Here is a 23,986-nt window from a genome sequence, read left to right on the forward strand (position 1 = left end):
CCCATAAAAATATACAGTTTACTGTTTTTATAGCATGTTCACAGAGTTATATAGCATGACCTCAGTCAGTGTTTAGAACATCTTCATTACTCCATAAGGAAATCCTATACCTTTTAGCAGCTACCATTTCTTCCCAAACCCTCTGCCCTAGGCAATCACTGATTTACTTCCCATCTCTATAGATTTGCCTATTCTGAACAAATCATATAACTGAAGTCATTTAGTATGTAGTCTTTTGTGACTGATTTCTTTCTCTCAGTGTATCTTCAAGATTAATCTGTGTTGTAGCATATGTCATTATTTTTTTTTTCCTTGTAAGACTGCATAATTTTCCATTGTGTGGACATACTACATTTTTATTTATCTATTCATTGTTTTCTGGATATTTAGGTTTCTCAATTTTGGGTTATTATGGGTAATGCTGCTTGCTATAAGCATTTGTGGGTAAGTTTTTGTATGGACTTAATCTTTTTGTTTCTTTTGGGTGATTCCTAGGAGTAAGAACTGCAGAGTCATATGGCAACTCTGTGTTTATCATGGTGAGGAACTGCCTGTTTTTCAAAGCAGCTGCACCATTTTACAGTCCCACCAGTATTGTTTAAAGGTTCAAATTTTTCTACATCCTTTCCAGAATTCAGAATTCTCTTTTGTTACAGCTATCCTGGTATGTGTTATCTCATTGTGGTTTTGATTTGCATTTTCCTGATGACATATGGTGTTCAGCATCTTTTTCATGTTTATTCCTTATAGAGTATTCACTTACTGAGTTATTTTGTAGACAAGTCTATTCAAGACCTTTGTTTGTTTTTAAATTGGTCTATTTAGTTTGTGGATATGGGTGTGTGGATACATACATACATACACACATATATACATTTTATATATGTCTCTTACCAATATAGAATTTGCAAATGTTTTCTCCCATTGTGTGAATTGTCTTCACTTTCTTCACTTTCTTTTTAAAAAATATTTAAAATTTTTAATTGACAATGTCTTTTTTGATGGTAAATGCCTTGTTAACATTAAAAACTTCTGTTAATTTATAATTAGGCTTGATTCACATATAATCTTTATATGTTCTTTAATTCTTCCTTTATGTCTTTTCCATCCCCTTCTGTTTTCATTTTTACACTTTTTTTTCCTAATTTTCTTCATCTGCTTTTGTATTCTCCTGTATCTCCTTTAGGTTCTATATATCTCACGTGGAGAATGAAAACTAGTCTTTTTATTTCTGTTTTTTTTTTTTTTTTCCTAGTAAATTAATGTTCTAGTATGAACTGTTCACATTGTCACCTTTTTTTGGGGGGTACCAGGGATTGAACCCCCCCAGGGTGGCTTAACCACTGATCCATACCCCCAGCCCTTTTATATTTTGTTTTGATCCAGGGACTCCTTAAGTTGCTTAGGGCCTCACCCCCCCAAGTCCCTGGTATTGGTATTACAGGGGTGCGCCACTGCACCCAGTACTACGTTGTCACTTTTGTATTATGTAAATCTATTAAATATGAAAATCAGTACACAGCAAGGATTAATTTTTTGGTTTGTTATTTCAAAATCATATGATGTAAGCTTTTATTCATTTATCAATTTGTTCTATCAGTTTGTAGTAAGTCAATAATTAGGTGACTTCTGTTTAAATTATTAAACTCGTTTCTTTTTCTTTTTTTTAAAGATTCAAAATGGATAGTATAGAAGAACCTCAGAAAAAAGTCTTCAAAGCTCGGAAAACAATGAGAGTGAGTGATCGTCAACAACTTGAAGCTGTGTACAAAGTCAAAGAAGAACTGTTAAAAACTGATGTCAAGCTATTAAATGGCAACCATGAAAATGGAGATTTGGACCCAACCTCACCTTTGGAAAATATAGATTATATTAAAGATAAGGAGGAAGTGAATGGTATTGAAGAGATTTGTTTTGATCCTGAAGAAAATAAAACAGAATGGAAAGAAATGTCCTGTATCCTAAATGTTAATGTAAAAAACAAGCAGGATGATAATTTAAGTTGTGAACCTTTGTCTCCTAAGAATATAACTCCTGAATCAGCCTCTAAACTGACCACTGAACCAGCTTCTGGTGATCCAGCCACTGTAGATCCAGACTCTGAAGAATTAGCCTCTATAGATCCTGCCTCTGGTGATCCATCTGCTGATCCCTCCTCTGCTGATCCCTCCTCTGCTGATCCTTCCTCTAGGGAGCCTGTCTCTGGTGATCTTAGCTCTGGTGATTCCACTTCTGGTGAACCGGTTTCTACTCAAGTGATTTCTGGTGAGCCAGTTTCTGGTGAACCAGTTTCTGGCGAAACTGCCTCTGGTGAAATAGGTTCTGGTGATCCTGCTTCTGATAATTCAGCCTCTGGTGATCTAGCTCCTGGTGAACTATCTTCTGGTGATCCTGCTTGTAGCGAATTGGCCTATGATGATCTGGTTTCTGGTGATCTGGCCTCTGGTAAACTGGCCTCTGGTGAATTGGCCTCTGAACTGACTTCTGAATCAACCTTTGAAGCCACCTTTGAACCAAGTTCTGTACCAGTTTGTGAACCAATTACTGAAGCTGACAATACAGGGCAGAGTAGCAAAAAAGATGATGATTTTCTTGAAAAAAAAGATGATGATGAAAAGTTAGATCAAATTCAGTGTAAAGATTCATTTGATCAGGAAAAAAAAGGTGATAGTAATATTGGTGGCAGTGAAGAAGCTGCAGAAACAGATAATACAATTATTTGTTCAGATCTACTTCATGAAAACGAAAAGAAGGTAGAGGAAGATCCTATTACAGAGCTTGCTTTAGGAGAAGAGGCTATATCCAGCAGTATGGAAATTGACCATGGTGAAAAGAATGAAGATGAAAATTCTACAGACCTTGTAGAAAGCATTCATGAAAATGTTAAAAAAGACGACAAAAATGAGAATATCTTAGAAAGTGCAGATTCTATGGAGACAGATGAAATCATCCCTATTTTGGAAAAACTTGCTCCTGCTGAAGATGAACTTACTTGCTTTTCTAAAACTTCTCTCCTTTCAAATGATGAGACAAATCCAGATTTGGAGGAGAAAATGGAAGGTTCTTTTGGATCTCCATCTAAACAAGAAAGTAGTGAGAGTTTACCAAAAGAAGCCTTTTTGGTCCTCTCTGATGAAGAGGATATTCCATGTGAAAAAGAGGAGTCTGAAGTTATATCGCAAAATGAGACACGCTCGCCAGGTTAGCAGATTATATAAGTTTTAAAGATTTTTATTAGCTTTTGCAACTGTTTGATAAAACATTCTGGTAAAATTTTAAGTTTATATTAGTTTCAGAGGACGTTGAGAATGGTGGTGACTCTATAGAAGGATCTCTTAATGTATTCTTCACAGAATTCATAATTATGAAATGCTCTCTCTGTGAGCAACATCATGGTAAATTCTGGAAAAGGGTATAGATAGGTAGAAAATATAGCCTGTTCACAAGTGACTTCTAGTCTAGGAACAGAGATAAGATGGACCAATATACCACTTTGAAAATCTAAATCAGTACATAATTGATCAAAGTCCTAGCAATTGTTTCTGGGTATCACTTAATGAACAAATTACAATCTAACAGCCTACTAGTTTATTTCCTTCAATTGTAACATCATGTTTTCAATTATTCTTCCCAATAAAATCTTATTTTTAAATATATATATTTTTTTGACCAGGCAACAATACTACCATTGTTCGAAGCCAAAACCCTTGAAACTCGATTATCTATTCAATAAAGACTTTTTACTCATTTGTTTCCTCAGCCCTCTTGATTCTACCCAAGCTACTCCCTTCCTTTTATCTTCTGAATGATCTCCTTCCCTTTCATGAGGTTCCTGTTACTTTTAGCTTAATTCCAAATTACTTATCAAAAGTGATAGAAACTTCATGATTTGATTAACACCTACATTTTCCATCTGGTAAAACATTCTTCTTTTTTTTTTTTTAAGGCTAATTGCTTTTGTGATCAAACTCTTGGAAGCATTATTCCTATATAAAACATTAATCTCCCTCAGACTACCATGAATAGCTTTCTTTTCCTATAGTATGACATTCTCTTAGAGATCTCAGGAGGAATCTTGTTCAATAAAACAGAATGTCAGCTAGAAAACCTTTGTTTAAAGTGAAAACAGGGAGGTAAGACTAGTAGACAAAGAGGAAAACTTTAATATTATATCATTTTAGGTTTTGGAGGTAGAGATTTTTTTTTTTTTTTTTTTTTGGTCATTATAAGATGACTTCATTTCCAAAGAACTTACGTAGAGAGGTTAGGTAGGCTCTTCTTGGTTCTAAGGATTTAAAGATACCCCCAAGATGCAGATAAGAATTAAATCACAGACCAAGGCTGTAAATACAGTGATAATGTTAAATTGGTTTTCTGGGAGGGTAGAGGAGGGTAACTTTATGAGTGCACAGATGAGTTCAAGGAAGCCTTGCCTTTTGTTGTATGCATACCATAGGTTTTACTCCTTGTAATAGCAGTATCATCTTCTTACTCAGGTGAGAAAATTTGGAACCATTTTTTTTCCTCTCCCATATCTCAGATACAATCCATTAGGAAATGCTGTTGGTACTGTCTTTGGAATGGGTCTGAAGTCCAGCCCATAACTGTTATCACCCCTGCTCTGAGCCACCAACATCAGGCTATAATGTTGCCTGGTACACCGTAAGTGCTCAGTAAATATTTGTAAAGTAAATGAATAATTGATAATGTCAGAGAAGCTTATCATGGGGGACCTTGGTTACAATGCTAAAAGCATTATGATGGCAATAGAGGGGCTCTTGAAGAGTTTCAAGCATAATTTATATTTTGGAAAGATAATAGGCAATAGTGTGGTGAAATTTATTAATCCATTCAGTAGGTATTTATACAAAATACAGCACTGGGACAACTCTTTCAGAAAGCATTATGGTAGTCTTTGTAAAGAAAAAAAAATCAGCAATTATAGCTTGTAATTTAATGAATCTGTACATTTTATCTATGTCAAAATCTTGATGTTGGAGACCATCCATATAGTGCTGTTAAATTCAAAGAATGAAAAATAAGCCATCACGTTGCATACTTTAAAATTTCAGTGTTGGGTTTATTTTTTTGTTATTTGCCTTTAGAGTGTAATCTGATTCTATGCTTTTAGTTGGGTATGTTTTAATGGCAGATTTCATTTCTTACCTAGTAACTGAACTTTAATTTTGTGTCTTCCCCTACCCTCTCTGATTTTGTTTATTGTGAGTTTAAGTAGTTTTTTCATTGGTTCTTAAACTACACTCTTTGTATGGCAGCAGACTCTCCTACATGTCATGTTGGTGTGTACCCGCTGAGGCGTTACTTGCATCAATTTCTTTGTTTTTGACTAATTTTTAATGTCATCAAAACACAAAATGATAAACTGAGGTACCAAAGTCTGACTTCAGTTCCCTTTCCAGCTACTGACGTTTATGTGGTATACTAATAGGAAAACAATACAAACCTGTCATTTTTAGGCACTTGTTTAGCACGTTTGTTGTAAATGCAGCAGTTATAATGTGTGTGACCAGCATCGAAAAATAGTGAAAGATGTTAGAAAGCAAATAGAAGAGCTATTTTGATTTTACAAAAATAAGAGAAAACTAACAATATATTGCAGGTGTACCTTAATAGGTCTGGAGATACTGTTGAATTGTTGCATAGTACTATTCAATAGCTGTTATTAAATCATTAAAATCATAGTCTGTTTAAGACCACTAGCAAAATAAAGATTTCTCTCTCTGGAAAAGTTTTTGATTTCTGTCTTGCTGGGCCTCTTCCTAGTTCCCAGGAAGTGACGTTGATACTTATATTGTTAACTCCAAGGATATTTTTCTTTGTCTTTCCTTTTTATTCTTGGATGGCCTCTTAATGATGGCCCTTCAAACTTCAGACTCTCCTAAGCTTTTGGGCTACTGTGTTCATCCCACCCACCTCTTTTTGATCCTTTTATTTCTTGTGGAGAAATAGGAAGATAGCACTTCTCCACTCCCTTTCTTTTCCCCCCCTCCCTTTTCATTTGATCTTTAAGATAAACTAAATAAACTATGAATGCCAAAGAATTAAAAAAAAAAAAAAGGTAGATGAACACAAAATGAATAGAATTTGGAGTTTCCTTCTCTTTTTGCTTTAGGTTAGTAATGATAGAATTGGCATGATTTAGCCAGTTAAAATTTACTAATAATTTGTTGTCACTGTTGTATTAAGCTTAAATTCTTTTTGTCTCAACTCCATTTATATTTAGCTATTTATTATGTAATTAGCATTTCTTTGTGAAGCCTTGTAGTCATATACAGTGGTGCATAAATTACAACTGGAAGTTTTCTGTATTAAGGGAAATGATGAAAGGGGATTTGGGAAGAAAATTTAGAAAAATTTAGGAGTAGAATAGCTTCTGGACATTAGTTGGAGTTGAGTGATAAGATTATATAATCTCAGAGTGATTATAAATGGAGAAGAGAGCAGATGTAAGAACTGAGCTTTTGACATTTCAGTGTCTAGAGATTAGGGAGAACCAGCAAAAGAGACCAAGAAAGAATAGCTGTTATAGGAAGAAAATTTAAAAGAGATTTTAGTATTCTAGAAGTGTGGCCTATGGGTCCCATGTGTTTTTTAAGTTAAGTTTTACTGGAACATGGCCAGGGCTGTTTATATATTGTGTATTTTTTTATTGCTGATTCCTGAAAAGTAAGTAGTTGTATCAGAAGTCCAAAATAGTGATTTATTTTTCTCCTTTATTTCCCACTTAAGTTAGTTGAGTATATATAGATTGACCAAAGGTGGTTTCTGGTACCTCTTGGATTTTATTTGTTGTTAACACAATATAATTGTATAAACATTGTTAGCAATATTTTTTGATAGCACTATTTGTTACATTTTATATGCCTCTTTTGAAAATTACTTAACCTTCCTAAACATTACTTTCCTCACCTGTATGATGGCAAAAATACTGCTTATAGTATAGGATTATATTGAAGCTATGACTAATACATGTCAAGCACCAAGCTTGGTTGCTGACATTGCTATCAAATATAATAGTACCATTTCTCAGTAAAGTTTTTTAAAAAATTATAATAAGGATAGCCTTTCCATTTCATTGTTTATGAACTATCCTGTAACCATTAAAATAACTTAATGATTCTACCTTTCTTGTAAAAATATTAGTTGTTTTGACTTTACCTATCAGTAGTTTCTAATATTTTTTGTGATTTTTAGGGAAATCGCAAATTATTTAGTTTTAATAGTAGCAAAGGAATCTAAATGTTTTACAGTAGTTTTCAGATTTTATTAATGTTATTGGTGATGGGAAATACTGAGTAAGTTTACTTGTTTTAAAATCTGTACTTTTTTTTTCAGGTAGAGTTTATTTTGTATTGTAGAACAATTGAATGTGGACTTGGTCATTTATTTCTATCAGTATGTGTTATAATTTTATTCCCAAAATTTTACTGAATACTTAATAAAAAATATAAATGGGCTGTTATGAATTCCAATAGAAACAAAATTTTCTTTTCTACTTTTGTTCCAGCAGAAATAGAAAGTAATGAAAAGGACAGCAAACCTGAGGAAGAAGAGCAAGTGATAGATGAAGAAGATGAAAGACCTTCTGAGAAAAGTATGAATGTACAAATAAACTTGAACTACTTTGAAAAATAATAATTCATTGTTTCTGATTTTAAGAAACGTGTAATATTATTTTTTTGCCCATGACATGATTGTAAATTTTTGTAATTTAAGTAAGACATAGTGAATCTATTTTGGTGATGACTAACTCAAGAATCTTTGAATGTATTATTTCATACTTGAATGTAGTATTTACATTTTTAATAGTTCCACAAAAAAGATTTAAGCGTACAACTTGAGTTAGTATCATTCATTGTTTCAAAAGAAAAGATATAGGCTTACAACTTAAGGTAGTATCTGTGTGTCTTGAGGGAAATTGTTTTAGATTAAGTTGAGACAATCTAAATAATTAAATAATTCGATGATATTAGTATACTTTTAAGTCTTCATTTTCTTAAGCTTCATGGGAAGGGAAGTGATGGGATGAGGTTTCTAGAAAGATTACTGAACTAGATACCAGGAAACCTGGGTTCTATAATTCTTCCTGCCATGTTGCTCTCCATGTATGACTCTGGGCAAGTTATTTCTATATAATATATAAAGTCATAGAACAGAAATGTATTTTAAAAATAGACACACTCATTATGGGTATAGAGTAAGGAGGAGAGGCTTTGGATAATCATATAAGAGTATTTGCCTTAAAGGGTGGAATTTTAGTGTTTTCATTTTTTTAGATATTGAAAAATAAACTCAACAAAATTTGCTTATGAAATCATGAATGTTAACAGTATTTGAAGTAGGAATTTTCTATGTGAAGATCTTTAATATCTGTTCTTTACAAATGTACCTTTATAATGACATTAATTTTTATATATTTGAAATTCATTAGGATATATTAAAAATAACTATTACAATATTATTTTCCTAAGGCCAATGATTAAGAATTTTTCTTATGTTTACTGAAGAGGATGAATTACATAATTCGAGCTGTGTGAAGTTGATAGAATTTGGCATGAGAATGAATACTGTATTTTTCCAGAGAATTCATTTCACTATGAAATATAGCAAAGGGAATAAATGTAAAATGACTTCTACCTTCTTCATGACACAGTTGTTAGGTAGTTTTCCATATTAATATGAAAATTTCAAGGAAAGAGTGTTTTGTGTTTACAGTATCCATGTTTAGTTTATCCATTAGAAAGTTCTTATTTAGCATAGTGAAACTTATTTCAAGTTTAAAGCTAGAAGCTACATACCTGCTTTTCTGATCTCAAAACAATTCATAAAATAATTGGTTGAGAATGCTATTGTGATAAAAACAGTATTTTGCTGCAAATGGAAAAGGCTTTAGTTCTGTAATAAAAACAGTTGACTCATCATTGTGTTTTTGTTCTCAGATGAATGTTCTAGAAGAAAACGTTCTAAATCAGAGGACATGGACAATGTACAGTCCAAACGTCGTCGATATATTGAAGAAGAATATGAAGCAGAATTTCAAGTAAAGATTACAGCCAAAGGAGACATTAACCAGAAGCTTCAAAAGGTATTGTAAATAATAAACCATATTGAATAAAAAGTACCACTGTCTTTATTCTAGATTTTTTACATTATAGCATTGTGTGTTTTAGTTATACATCCAGTTTATCATAGAAACAGAGAACTTGAAGAAAGTGGTTATGGAGTTTATGATTTTGCTTGATAATTTTAAAATTCCTTCTGACTGACCACATGATTTTTTTAAGAGATGGTAGTGATTATCAAAATGAAAGGTAGATATGATGAATTTCTTTATTTGTTTTGTAACAAAACTGAATAATGTTCGAGATTTTCTTTTTTTCCATATTGAAATTAATTTTGTACTGAAAAGGAAACAAGAGTTTTTTGTATTAATATTTTAATCTTTATAATATGCTTGTTTGGTGGTTATAGGTCTATACTTACTAAAATCTTTGTCATGTATGTTAAGATTAATATTAAGAATGATTGGGAGAGACCTATAGAAGGACTGTGGAAAGGGAATATATAAAGATTTTGGAAACCTCCCCCTAGATCTGTTATGACAGAGATAGAAATAATGAAAATATTGAGTACTTTCTGTATTTTTCAAAATATGTTCATAAACCTTTATAACAAGTGCATTTTGTAGAGAGGTGTATGAAATTCAGATGATACTATTTTTTCCAGATCTCTCTCTCTCATATTCATTCATATCTATCTATCTATCTAGATAGTGAAATTATAAATCACAGTTATTCCTCTAAGATACAGTACAAATAACTATACTTTCCAGAAAGAGGCAATGAAAGAAAGTGATAGTGGTATCTTTGTCTCCAGTTTCTTTTTCTTTGGCCTATATAATAATAATAATACTAAAGGTAAATGCATGATACATTGTGGAACCAACCCAGATGCCCTTCAGTAGATGAATGGATAGGGAAATTTTGGTATATATACACAATAGAACATTACTCAACATTAAAAGAATAAAATCATAGCATTTATAGGTAAATGGATGGAGTCAGAGAATATAATGCTAAGTGAAATGCTGACTCATAATGGTGATGGGAGGGGTAGCATGGGAGGGGTAGCATGGGAGGAATGGAGGAATTTTAAATAGGGCAAAGGGAAGGGAGGGGAAGGACCAGGGCAACAGAATAGGAATGATGGTGGAATAAGTTAGACATCATTACCCTGTGTACATGTACGAACACACTAATGGTATGAAAATACTTATTGTACAATCCGTGAGTTGAAAAATTGTGCTGCATATGTGTAATATAAAATGAATTACATTGTGCCATTGTGTATAACAAATTAGAATAAATAATAATAATAATAAAAGGAACAAATAAAATATTAAAAAAAAGATAGATGCATGAAGGAAGTTTAAAAACTTACATGTTCACTGGGAGTTTACTCCTTTAGAATAGTGCCAACTCAGGTATCGCAGTGTCCTTTTGGTTGTGGGTCCATAATGATTTAATGTGGGAATTTTGAACACATTTAGCAGAGTTTTATAGAATATGATGTTGAATTATTATTCCTAGTATATATCACAGAAATATCAATCTGTAACAACTAGGATTTTTTTCTTTTCTTTTTTTTTTTTTTTTCCAAAGAGATAATAAGAATTGAACTCAGGCTTTGTGCATGCCTGTTAAGTGCTTTACCACTGAGCTACATCCCCAGCCCTAGACTATACAGTTTTTAAACTGATCTTTAACTAGTTTTCAGTAAGTGGTTTGAGCATGATAATGGGATATGAGAAGAAAATGCTCAACTTTCATTTTCAAGATTTCACCCTCTAGAAATTTTCTATTTTTAGTATATGCCCCCCCATTAGGTAGATACTTTATATATATGGAAGTAGAGAATTTCATTAGATAGCATTGATTTACGGATTTTATTCATTAAATTAGTTAAGCATGTTTTATTCTAATTAGCTAATACATTATTATTAGTACTTTCATTGTTCTGGGCTTGTTGAATTGCCTTTGTGTAACAAAGGAATATGTATTTCTTTAGGTGATACAATGGTTGCTGGAAGAAAAATTGTGTGCATTACAGTGTGCTGTATTTGATAAGACTTTGGCAGAACTCAAGACACGAGTAGAAAAGATTGAATGTAACAAAAGGCATAAAACAGTTCTTACTGAACTCCAGGTTTGTATGCTGACTTTAATTATATCATCATTTTTATAATTTGTCTTCTGAAATATATATTTGAAGTTGACTATTTTATTCAACTTACATTTGTTCTTTTAAATTCTAAATATAAGAAATAAAAGTCTGTATTACTTTGCTAGGGCTTCTGTGAAAACAGTACCATAAATTGGGTGACTTTATCAACGGTAATGTATAACCTCACATGTAATGTGTAACATTCTATTCTGGAGGATAGAAGTCCTTTCCTCTGGTTTTTGTTGGCTTGCTAACAGTCTTTAATGTTGCTTGTCTTGTAGTGGCATTACCTCAGTCTCTGGCTTTATCTTTTCATGGTAAACATACATCTCTGTATGTTTGTCCAAATTTCCCTCTTTTTAAAGACACCAGTTGTATTAAATAGGGGTCCTCCCCACTTCAGTTAGACTTTATCTTAACTAATTTTCTCTGCAGTGACCCTGAGTTTCTAGAGGTTCAGACTTTAATGTAGGGGGAGTTCCTTTAGTTAAACCATAGTTTAACTCAGAGACTCAAAAATTATCTAACTTGTTTTTTTTAACTTTTAATTTTTTTGTCATTGAGGAAAGGCTAGCATCTAGCATGCCATAATATACACTAATTATTTGTAGAGTATTCTTTCTATGTTCTGTGTGGATCTTATGTTTTAATGTATTAGTTTACTAATCTATATCCATTAATAATTAATAATTACTACTTTTGGCTTCTGGTAAGTGAAATGAATACATGAAATGCTATAGTAGTTTGTATCATTCCAAAGCTAAGAAATTAGAAATTTTAATCAGTATATTCATTCTGTCATAAGTAAAAATATGGTTTCTATTATCCTATTGTAAGTGTGAGCATAGTCTAAAGAATTTTGATTTGTAAACCACAGGGCCTTATCTTACAAATGAGGGAGAAGTGATCCCTGAAAGTTAAATCTCTTTTTCAGTTAAAAATCAATCAGAAGTCTCATGGTTGCAGCTAAATATGAGTAAAATTTAGATGTGTTATAGCTTCTAGGCTAAAAGTTATTTCCTTGGTTTCATACTGGATTTTTTGTTTGTTTTGTGTAAGACTTTAGTAGTAATAATCTTTATTATTAACTGGTAATGAAGTCTTTGTGATAATTTTTTAATGGATCATTTAGAGCAATAGTCCCGGTTTTTTACCTTTATCAGTTTTTTCTATAGAAATAGTATGGTCTAACTATTAAACTCCATTTTGCTTGTTGAGAATTTTGAATTAAAACTGAAAATATGTGAAGATTTAAAATAATTCTTTGTTTCTCAGAAGTCCCCTGGTTGCAGTTATTTTGTGTTTTTAAAACCTTAGTTTTTAATTTCTTTCTTGTTCATTTAAGGTGCAAGTCCAAATCTCTTAATGTTTTTTTGCAGTTCAGTGTTTCTTTGTAGCCTCAGACTCATTGAATATTTCCAACACCAAACCATTTTCTCCACAAATGCATTCCCTTTCTCATTGTTCTTCTTGGTGACAGATTTTTAATTCTTAGGAAAAGTTTGAAGGAACATCTTCCCATTATGGTTCTTATTGGCAGTCCTTCAGTTCTTGGAAGCCAACTCCTCTTTGTCATTTTACGTATACATTGAATTGCCAAATTTCCAGTTTTTATTTCCTAAAAGATCTGTGTCTCTGTTACTATATTTAGGTGTGGCTACTCAACATTCAAAAACCAACACTCGGGGAGATGAGAGTTAGTAGGAAAGAAATCAGTTTTATTCAAGGGAATAAGGGAATAATACAAGGGAATAAGGTAGAAGGGCTATTGTTATCATAGTCTATCAAGAACTTAGGGACACAAAGCACTTTCATAGGAAGGGAAAGAAGGAGCAAAGGATAATGGACAGAAGACTTATATGCACTGAGTCCTACATCCAGGCTCAATCAATATCTCTGTCATTCAGCGTGTTTTTTTCATTGTTTTTCTGCCAGAACATCCTTGGGATAGTAATCCACCTTTATCTCCTAGGCTAGTCACTATAATTTGGGACAGGGGAACAAATATTATTTTTCCTCCAAGCTAAACATTATTCTACTTAAACAAAAAATTGTTTTATAGTTGTAGGTGGACAGCATGTCTTTATTTTGTTTATTTTTATGTGGTGCTGAGGATCGATCCCAGTGCCTCACAAGTGCTCTGCCGCTGAGTTACATACAGCCCCAGCCCATATTATTCCACTTTTAATTAAACAAGATTAACAGTTCATTGGCCCATATTTTGATGTTATCTGAAGACCATTAGATGTTCTTGGTTCTGTAAATCTAGAGTAAATTTACTGATTAGTTAAGTTTTAGGATTCATGTCTTTTTAGTACCTTTCCCAGGAATGGCTAACCTTGTAGTTGATCATTAAGATACAAAAAGCATCTTTTGCTGGAGAATAGGGGAGATAGCAAAAAGCAATATTTTGAACTTACTGGATAACTTCAGAGGTGTCACCTACACCCAAGCCAGCAGGAGACAAATAATGTATTGCTGTGTGACCACCAAAATTCACAATTTTTAAAGTTAACTAAAAGCAAGTGAAAATAGAGGTTTTATTTGGTTTTTCCTTTAGTAAACTGTCATTTTCTATTAGGCCATAAGTAGTAAATTCCTTGATAGATTACTAGTTTTTGAGTTTTGGCTGGTACTTCCAAAACATTATGCTAGTCTTTCTAAAATACTGCTTTCTTCACTTTTTGGTGTCATCATTTTCCTCAATTGTGTACCACTCAATGTAGTATTCATTTGATTTTTAATCTCAATCTCATAGTTTTTGATCCAATTTTCTTAATACTCACCCATTGCTTTACTGTCCTGAGAATGTTAATGTCCATAGAATTTTTATTTCAAGTTTTCAACTTCATAGTTTTTGCTGGGTATGATGGCAAACTGCTGAATCCCAGCAACTCTGGAGGCTGAGGTAGGAGGATCGCAAGTTCCAGACTAGCTTCAGCAACTTAGTGAGGCCCTGTGCAACTTAGTGAGACCCTGTCTTAAAATTTAAAATAAAATAAAATAAAATGGGCTGGGATATAGCTCAGTGGTAAAGCACCCATGGGTTCAATCCCCAGTACCAAAAAGCAAACTCCACTTCATGATTTCCCTTATTCAATCACCCTTAATGATCTGCCCTCACCATGCTATTTTATTAAATGTTAACTTTAGTTGTCATCTCTTTCTGTGTTTTCATAATATTAAGCTTTTTTATAGAATTAAAGTTCATATGATAAAACCCCTATTTCAAAGTGTACAATCATTGGGATATAGTATATTCACATCATCGTATCCATCTCTAGGTCCAAATCATTTTGTCAGCTTACAACAAAACTTTGTGCTCATTAAATAGGTACTTCTCATTTCCCCTGCCCCTAATTTGCTTTCTGCCCCTAAGCACTAATCTGTTTTCTATCTCTATTGATATATCTATTTTGTATATTTTATATGAGAGAATCATATAGTATGTGACCTTTCTATCTGTCTTCTTTCACTTAGGATAATATTTTCCTAATATAATGTTGCAGTATACATCAGTGTTTTATCCCTTTTTATGACTAAATGATTTCCCATTATATGGAGATATATATGTACACACACACACACACACACACACACACACAATATTAGCAACTCTGGAAATCAAATTTTTTTCCTCCTTCCTAGGTTTTGTTTTATTTATTATTGTGGGTTACTGTTTGTTTATTAACTTGTTGAAACTAACTTTCCAACTGCTTAGAAAATATGTATTAGTTGTATATGGCCACTGAAGTCTGTATTTCATTATCTTAGGGGTCAGGTGGTATTTTGACAGTTACCCTTCAGTGCTTAGTGGAACCATTAATAACTTGCTTTTTTGAACATGCCTGAAATTTTACTATCAATTTATTTTCAATCTAAAGGCCAGACAAAGGTGAAAGCTTAGAATCCTTTCAGACCTCCTCTGAACTCTGCATCCTACTTTGGGCATATGTATGGTTTTTTATATTTCCTCTTATATCCAAGAGCTCTTAACCTTTTCCCCCACCCTCTTTCAAAAAGTTATTATCACATATTAATAGTGGATCATTGGAAACATTTTCACTTACATTGAGAATGAGAAAAGGATTGGTAACATATGTTACTGTTTAGAGCTTTATTGGAAGTCTTTGGGCAATGCAATGAGACAGGAAAAAGAAATAAGTAACTTGGTTAAAATAGGAACCTGGTGGAATTAACTTGGTAAACTACTGGATGAAGAAGGAAATTTAGAAACTACTTGATATAAGGACAACATAGTTTTCCTATACATTAGTAATAACTGATTAAAAAATATGAAGAAAAGGTTTCACATATAGTAGTTATTTCATGAAAGTACTTAAAAATAAACCTAAAAAAATATTCAAGATTCTGTTGAAGAAAACAGTAAAAGAAAACATGAGTGAGTTGTGATACACCAAGTTCATAGATAGCTAGCAGTGCTTGGTTCTTCGCAAATCAGCATACAAATTCAAAATTTCAACCTGATTTCTTAGGGAAATGGAAAAGCTGTTAATATTTCATTGGTTATGGCTTAGAAAAATATCATTCTAAGTAGTTTTAACTGAAAATAGCTACTTTACTATTCCTTTTGATCCCTTCTCTGATCAACGAAGTGAACCTAGGTGGCCTAATTAATGCAGGGGACAATTTTGAATAATAGATAACACGTCTGTTTGTTCACTAGCTTTTTAAAAAGTACTGTGTTTTATTATTAGGCCAAACTAAATGCACAATTAACTCTTTTTAGACAGTTGTTTTCTAAAAGGTTGCTTGGTAAAATATGCAAGGAAATTACCATTTATGTGACTCCCAGCAGTTGGTGTGCCCTATATTTAAACAACTACCATTGTTTCATTACACAAAAAAAGTATATGTATACCTAAGAAAGAATTCAAGAAAAAATGAAATAAAATTAATAACCAAAGACTATAATATGCTGGGTGCAGTGGTACATACTTATAGTCCCAGCTACTTAGGAGCTTAAGCAGGAGGATCACTAGAGCCCACCCAGGAGATTGATAACAGCCTGGGCTACATATTGAGTATCCCCCCCAAAAACCATAAAGTACATAATGATAGAATATTACTTTGCTAAATTTACAAATATGAATTTTTATACATTTTGAAAGTTTCACAGAGTACTTGCCAAAATAGATACCCTAGTCTTAGACACATTGTCAGATATTTAGAATTGTAATAATAATAAAAAGGAATTGTTCAGTTTTCTATATAATAACAAACGTCTGCTCTTTAATTTCCTTTTTATATTGTCAGAAGACAGTAAATCAGTGTCTATATTTTTATTTTTTTCACTCTGCTACCAATATAATTTTCTAATAATTTTTTAAATAATTTGAATACTACAGATACAGATACATTTAAGAATTTGAGTACATATTACATATATGAAAGCAAAGTCTTTCTCTTTACTTTCTCTTTACCTTCTCCCCCACTTTCTTCCATTTGTGGCTTATAGAGGTAACCACTTTTAACTTTGGCATGTGTTTCTATACTTTTTCCATCTATATGACATATATAAATGATTTGCTTTCATGTTTTAGTAAAAATAGAATAATAGTTTACATACTATAGTTTATGGAATGTCCACTCAGATAACCTGACTAAAGAAAAAAAAAATGAAAGCTATTTTGCATAATTTGGGGTAAATACTTTCCAACATATATGCTTAGAAAAAAATTACTTGAAATATTTTAAGAAATATTTAGAAAGGCAAATCCACATTAAGGATATGAAATCAGACAGCGTGTTCCTAGCTTTAATAATATTCATAAATAAGTCCTGAAGAGAGGCACCTTTGAGAGTCAGGGATAATTAATTGTCTAGACCTTATTTGTAGACCATAAGATTTGAGATTTCCTTTATAAGTGACCACTTTTTGAAAGAAACCTTCAAAGTAAATAGCACTGTTTAATGATATGAATGCCTTTATATTGGATAAAAAAATTCTTATACAGCCCTCATGATCCTAGAAGTTAATTTTAATATTCTTAAAAGTGTCTTGAGTATAAAATGCCAGCATTAGCAGCAACAGCAAAAACAGATACAAATGAATACCACATCTATGTCTTAGTGAAAGGCTGAAAGGAATTACTCCCAAATATTCATGTGGTGATATAACTGATCAACCAACCTACCCACCCATCTTCCTTCCTTCCTCTCATATTCTCTTCCTTCCTCCCTTTCTTTCTTTTTTTCTTTCATGCCCTGCCCCCCCCCCCCCCATATTTCTTTTGGATATATATTTGGGAAAAATATGTAATAAGGCAATTTTATAAGCAGAACAAACAATAATTAATGTTAATACTAACAAGGTAACATCATCAGATTTTTAAACATTAATAGAATGTAAATTGTTTCCAAGAGCAAATATGAGCCCTCATCTAAACTGCTATTGAAAGTATCAATTAATAAAGCCTTTCTAAAAAACATTTAGACAAAATTCTTAAGAATACATTCTAGCCCCCCCAATTCCACTTTTGTATGTTCTAAAGAAATAGTCTGAAGTGAGAATGAAATTATTAGTGTATTTGATAATGACAGAACATTGAGAAACCTTCAACCTACCCAGTGGAAAAGAGCATGTGGTTCAGTACACTGTACATATATCCAAGTAGTTTTGGCAAGGGATCTTTTATGACTCACATATATGCCCAGAATGTCATTCTCAGTAAGTAAATTGCATATGGTTGCAACTGTGTTGAAAAATAACACAAAGCGCAACGTTTTCTGTTTGGAAACATACTGGTGTGTGAGCAAACACCCCTAGTTCTGAGTGTAAACCAATTAATCTTCTAATGAAGAGTATTTGCATCTGGTTCAGGGTTCACTAGTTTTCATATAATTATCTGAATTTTTCAAGTATGTATTTTACAATCAGCTTGCTTTACTTTGCTCTTAACTGTCTTACTGAGGTTCCTGTTATCTGTGGGTTTTGTTTTTTTGTTGTTATTGTTGTATATGCATGGGTTCTTTTTTATGGCATATTGCCACTTGATTTCTTTTTATTTTTGTTTTCTTTCAGGCCAAGATAGCCAGGTTAACCAAACGCTTTGGAGCAGCCAAAGAAGATCTTAAGAAAAGACAAGAAGTAAGGGTTTCATTCTTGCGTAAATACTGCTTAGCTCCAAGTGGTAATCTCAGGAAATGCTGAGTTGGGATGAAACTTTTTCTTTTCTACCAGTATTAAATTTGTTTTTAAGCTATACATTATGTTATTTCTGAAGCTGAAGCTCTAATACTAATAAACTCTTTCAATATTGTGATATGTCAAATTTTATGTTAATTTGTCCGATGATATAGCATTCCTAAAGCTGTATTTTCTATTGTTAAAATTACTTTGCCTTTTTTAAACATTCTTGTTTTAGTTTTTTATCATTTTCCCTGAAGTATTTTAGTATTCCACTTCCTCTAGTAACTCTTCTTATCTTCCCCTTGTAGTCATCTGTCACCTGACCACTGAGCCACATCCCCAGTCCTATTTTTTATATTTTTATTTAGAGACAGGGTCTCATTGAGTTGCTTCATGCCTCATTTTTTGCTGAGGCTGGCTTTGAACTCTCTGTCCTCCTGCCTCAGCCTCCCAAGCCACTGGAATTACAGGTGAATGCCACCGTGCCTGGCTAGTTCTTTTGATCTTTATTTTAAAAAAACCAACTCTTATTTTGATTGACTTTTTCTATTCTCTATTTCATATACTTCCGCACATTTCATTTAATTCTACTTAATCTTCATTCTTTATTTCCTGCTTCTAATTATTGTTCTTCCAATTCTTTGAAGTGTTAGGTTGGTTTTTTTTCTTTTTTTTTTTAATCTGAGATACTTCTTGTATTTACTGCTGTTCCCTTCCCTGCTTTCACTTCATAAACTTTGTTCTGTTATGTTTTCACTTGTCTCGATATTTTTACTTTATCATGATTTCTTCTTTTACCTATTGGGTTTTCAAAGAATGTGTTTAATTTCCATGTATTTGTGACTTTCCTATTGGCCTTCTGCTGTTGATGACAGGTTTTATTCCATTGTGACCAGAATAGATTTTTAGCATGATTTCATTCTTCTTAAGTTTGTTTAGACTTGTTTTGTGACTTTTAACATGTTCTTAAGAATGTTCCGTGTGCATTTAAGAAGAATGTGTTTTCTGTTGTTGTAAGATATAGTGTTCTGTATGTGTTCATTAGGTCCAGTTGTTTACTAGTATATTAAGTCCTATTACCTTATTAGTTTTTTGTTTAGATGTTATATACATTATTAAAATTTCCACTATTACTGTGTGGCCATCTACTTTCAGTTCTTTCAGTGTTTGATGTTATTTGAGGGCTCTGATGTTAGGAGCATATATACTTAAATGATTGTTTTACCTGATGAATTGACCCTTTTATCATTATATAATGACTTTCGTTACCTGTTTTGACAGTGCTGACTTAAAGTGTTAAGTTCAGCCACCCTATTTTCATTACCAGTTGCACAAAATAATTGTTTCCTCTGTTTTCACTTTCATCCTTGTATATGTCTTTAGGTTTAAAGTGAGTCTTCTGTAGACAGCATATGGTTGGATTAAATCTGTATTTTATACTTTAAGCCATCCTGATGTCTTTTGATTTAAGGTGTTTTATCCATTTGCATTTAAAGCATTTACTGTCTGTCGGCATTAATGTAACCTCTTTCAGGCCATAGGCAAGCTGAGGTTCTTGCCAATAGTCTTTGAGGTACCAGGGCAGCAATTGTACCACAGCCACACTCTGCATTCCAAGTCAGGTCTCTGCATGGGCTAAATAAAACATGTGCCTTAAGCATCCTGTCAATTAGTTGGATGTAAGTTCCACCCTTCTCCTTCCTTGTTGATGGAGAAGCCTTGATTGTGCTGTGCTGTGCTGTGCTGTGCTGTGTGGGAGGTTGATGGGATATAGTAGGTAAGTGCAGTATGCTTTGTTACTCTTTTCAGTTTACCTCCTTTTGGCCTTGTATTTGCCTAGGGTGCTTTAATGTGTCTACTCATTTCTAGAATGCTCACAAAGGCATTCTGATCTTCACATTGTTAAGTCATTGTCTCCATTAAGGAAGGAGGGCCTGGGGATTTTTATTCTATCATCTTGCTAATCCCACAACTCCACAATATGACCCCTTTCCATATTCTAAACCAATTGTTTATTCTCTGCTTTTGCTCTTCTTTTTCCTGTTTTTCTCTTAACATTTTTTTCTTTTATCTTAACCTTTTGGGAATATAGTAATTATTCAAAGACCTGTTTGAAGATGCATTCTTTTCTCCCAGACCTTTAATAAAAAAAAAAAAAATTCCTTTGGTATTAATCTTTTTTTTTAATTTGCTTTTCTATTTGTTTCATGTGTATTTATCTTAACAGCCAAATTTAAGTACCTTTATAGAAGATTGCATTAATTCTTTTGCCTTCTACACAAACCTAATGCAATACTATATTTGTAGGTTAAAATTACTCTTTAACATACACAAAATAGTAAAATGTATTTGTTGTTGTGAAGAGTGCTTAATGGCATAGTCTCTATGTATTCTCAGAACTTAGTTACCTTTAGTTTAATATGTTATTTTTATACTCCATTTAGTTTGAGAGAAGTTATTTATTATTCTCATTTTAAGAAGTAAATGATGATATAGTATCATTAATGATGGAGGCCTAAATAATTGTAATCAATATGTAAGTATTCAAATTCCATTTGTATATTCCTTGGTTTGCGGAGGAAGAGTCTAAAATAAGTTTTTGCTGCAGTTTAGGATTGTCAACTTTTTATGAAATTATTGAAATTTTTTTCTGGCAATAGTACTTAAAATGAAATTTTAAAAATAAATTTGATTTGGAAATTTTTGATTTTTGAGAACTTGGACACCATTTTATTGAATTTCTGGTTCTGATGTGTGATGCCTGTATGGACCATTTTCACATTTTTATGTTTTATATAATTGTCACAAGAACACCAAGGTATAGGAATTATTATATTAGTCTTTCAAATGATAAGCAGTTGTCTTTAATGAAGAAAAAGATTTGATTAAGAAATAGGAAACCAGTGGCAACACCAAAATCCAAATTCTTGTCTCAACTAGTAATGTTTCCCACATTATACAGGAAACAGGTCATATGTTGAGAAAGCATTTAAAAAATCTTATTTTTAAAGACATTTTCTTTATATCTAGTCTTATTTTTGCTTTGGTATTTTCCTCTCAGAATCCACCAAACCCACCTGTATCACCAGGAAAGTCTGCAAGTGATGTCAATAGCAATAATAACATACCCTACAGGTGAGAACTATAGTCTATTTATCTAGTTTTTAAATAACAGAACAAGGTTCTGATTTTCTTTATTTGGTAGAAAAATATTTGAATGTAAGCATATGTATTTATGTAGAGATAAATGTTGAATAATAATATTTTCTTTTTCCTGCTTTGTTACATTGTTCATCTGGAGATATAACTTTTGCTAGAAGACTTTCTTTTATCACTGCACACTTTTTTTCCTTGCACATTTTTATTGGTTTATTATAGTTGTACATTTGTACATGTACACATGTCACTATATATTTCTTTAACCACATGCCATTAGTAGTATTCTTAAGTAATTGAGAAAAGCTTTGATCAGGGGTGAGATAGAGTAATGTGTCTGTCTCTCTGTCTCTCTACATATATATATATGTGTGTGTGTGTGTGTGTGTGTGTGTGTGTGTTTATTAGAACTTACATTTAGTCTTCAGGTTAAGTATTGATGATATTAGAATATAAGAGAAAGATTCTTCTCTAATACACAGACCCCAGTATTTAGAAGTACACATGCCAACTGTACCTGGTTGCGTTTGCTTGTGGTTTAGGTTGCCAAACCCAAATCTAGGCATACGTTTTTCCCTAACTGGCCAATGCTTTTTTTCTATGCATCAAATGGTTTCCCCTAGATTGGTATATCCATTGACTATTTGTATGTTTTTATAAATTTCATAGAAATGCAGGCACGGTGAGACAGATGCTGGAGTCCAAAAGAAATGTAAGCGAGAGTACACCATCAACCTTTCAAACTCCTGTAAATACAGGTAACATTTTAACACCAAAAACATTTTCTTACAAATTAAAGTCTTTGGTTCTCTTTTCTTAGATTTTTTTTTCTCATTTATAAACTTTGTTTTTCTCTTTCCACATTTTTTATTTGTGTATTATAGTTGTGCCTACTGATGAGATTTATTGTTACATTTTCATACACTCACACAATATAACAATATAATTTGGCCATTATCACTCCTAGCGCTTCCTCCTCCCTTCCTACCCCCTACACTCTGATCCCTTTCTTCTGCTGATCTCCTTTTGATTTTCATGAAATTATCTTGCCTCCCACCTCTCTTTTCCTTTTTCCTCTCTAGCTTTCACACATGAGAGAGAACATTTTGCTTAACATAATGGCCTCTAGTTCCATCCATTTTCTTGCAAATAACATAATTTCATTTTTCTTTATGGCTGTATTCAACTTCATTGTGTATATATATACATATATATTTTTTCTTACCCATTCATCCATTGTTGGGTACCTAGGCTGGTTCCATATTTTGGATCCTGGTCCCTTTCTTCTGTTCATCTCATCTTGATTTTCAAGAGATCCCCATCCCCTACCTTTATTTCCCTTTTTCCTATTTAGCTTCCATATTTGAGAAAAAACATATGACCCTTGACATTCTGAGTTTGGCTTATTCTTACATTCTTTTGAGGTTGAAATGAACTAGAAAACTGGTGACATTGGTCTAAAGTACAAAATATTACTGAAAATTAAAGATAATAAATAAATATACATAAAAATATAGATATATATATTTCTAACGAAGTACATTCCAAACTTTCTGGTCTTTACATCCCTTTGTAAGCTTAAGAAATTACTAAGAACTCCAAAGAACTTTTGTTCACTTGATAATCTCAATTGAAATTAAAACCTTCTTAAAACTATTTATTCATTGAGGATTTTTTTTAGTGAAAATAAATTTTAACAGTCAAAAGAGTATTATTGCCTTTCATTTTAATGTTTTACTTAACATATTAAGCCAGCTGAAGATATTTGGATTCTTATGTCTACATCTGCTTATAATCTGTTTCAGTATGTTGATTTGGCTGATGTATATGGAGGATATTCAGCTCATACAAATATGAAGATGGAAAAGGCTGGCCCTTTAAAAAAATTATTTTTTGGTGCAGAATAATTATGCATAATTATGGTATACTTTGTTATATATTCATGCATGCAGATAGGTTGGCTCTTTTAGATAACTTCTTTTTTTGACACTGTCAAGTAGTAGTTTCTTTAAGGTTGGTGCATACTGGAATCAGAAACATGTTAATGAACTCTTCTAACTTACTATTTTCTGAGTTATTCTTTCAAGTAAAAATGGTTTTCCATGAAAAGGACTGCTAATTTAGCCTACTTCTCAATTACCCAAGTATTTTATCTTGAGTCATGCATTCCATTTTGGCCTGCAGCAGTATTATTTTATGTGTACTATTTTTTTTTCACACAAAATATTAAGAACTCTAGTTCAAGGATTGAATATAATAAAATAATTTTCACTATTATGGATATACCTAAGTAAAACTGACTTTTTTTCCTCTTCTTTTTTTACTGTAAACATTTAATAATGAAAAATATAGTGGCATTTTGGTAACACTGTATTACTTTGATTTTTATGTAGTGGTTTTCCTGATCCGTGGTTTTATTTACCACGGTTTTCT

At 32.3% G+C, this 23,986-nt stretch overlaps 1 protein-coding gene across 6 annotated transcripts in view; it reads left to right on the forward strand.

Moving 5' to 3' along the window:
- The window catches only part of Atf7ip (activating transcription factor 7 interacting protein), a 101,879-nt gene that overhangs the window by 47,229 nt on the left and 30,664 nt on the right, over positions 1-23,986 (forward strand). For 5 of the 6 annotated variants that reach the window (XM_046435457.2, XM_058576341.1, XM_058576342.1 and 2 more), the window contains 7 exons: positions 1,673-3,201; positions 7,529-7,615; positions 8,961-9,106; positions 11,089-11,226; positions 18,290-18,355; positions 21,459-21,532; positions 22,223-22,311. In XM_046435457.2, coding sequence (XP_046291413.1) covers positions 1,680-3,201; positions 7,529-7,615; positions 8,961-9,106; positions 11,089-11,226; positions 18,290-18,355; positions 21,459-21,532; positions 22,223-22,311 — 2,122 coding nt within the window. In that variant the 5' untranslated portion in view covers positions 1,673-1,679. The remainder of the gene's footprint in view (positions 1-1,672; positions 3,202-7,528; positions 7,616-8,960; positions 9,107-11,088; positions 11,227-18,289; positions 18,356-21,458; positions 21,533-22,222; positions 22,312-23,986) is intronic. The other variant, XM_046435458.2, reaches the window with a different exon arrangement.

Source organism: Marmota monax, unplaced genomic scaffold (genome assembly GCF_021218885.2).
Source record: "Marmota monax isolate L192 unplaced genomic scaffold, Marmota_monax_Labrador192_F-V1.1 WCK01_AAM20220418_F8-fsc00012, whole genome shotgun sequence".
Lineage (NCBI taxonomy): Eukaryota > Metazoa > Chordata > Mammalia > Rodentia > Sciuridae > Marmota > Marmota monax.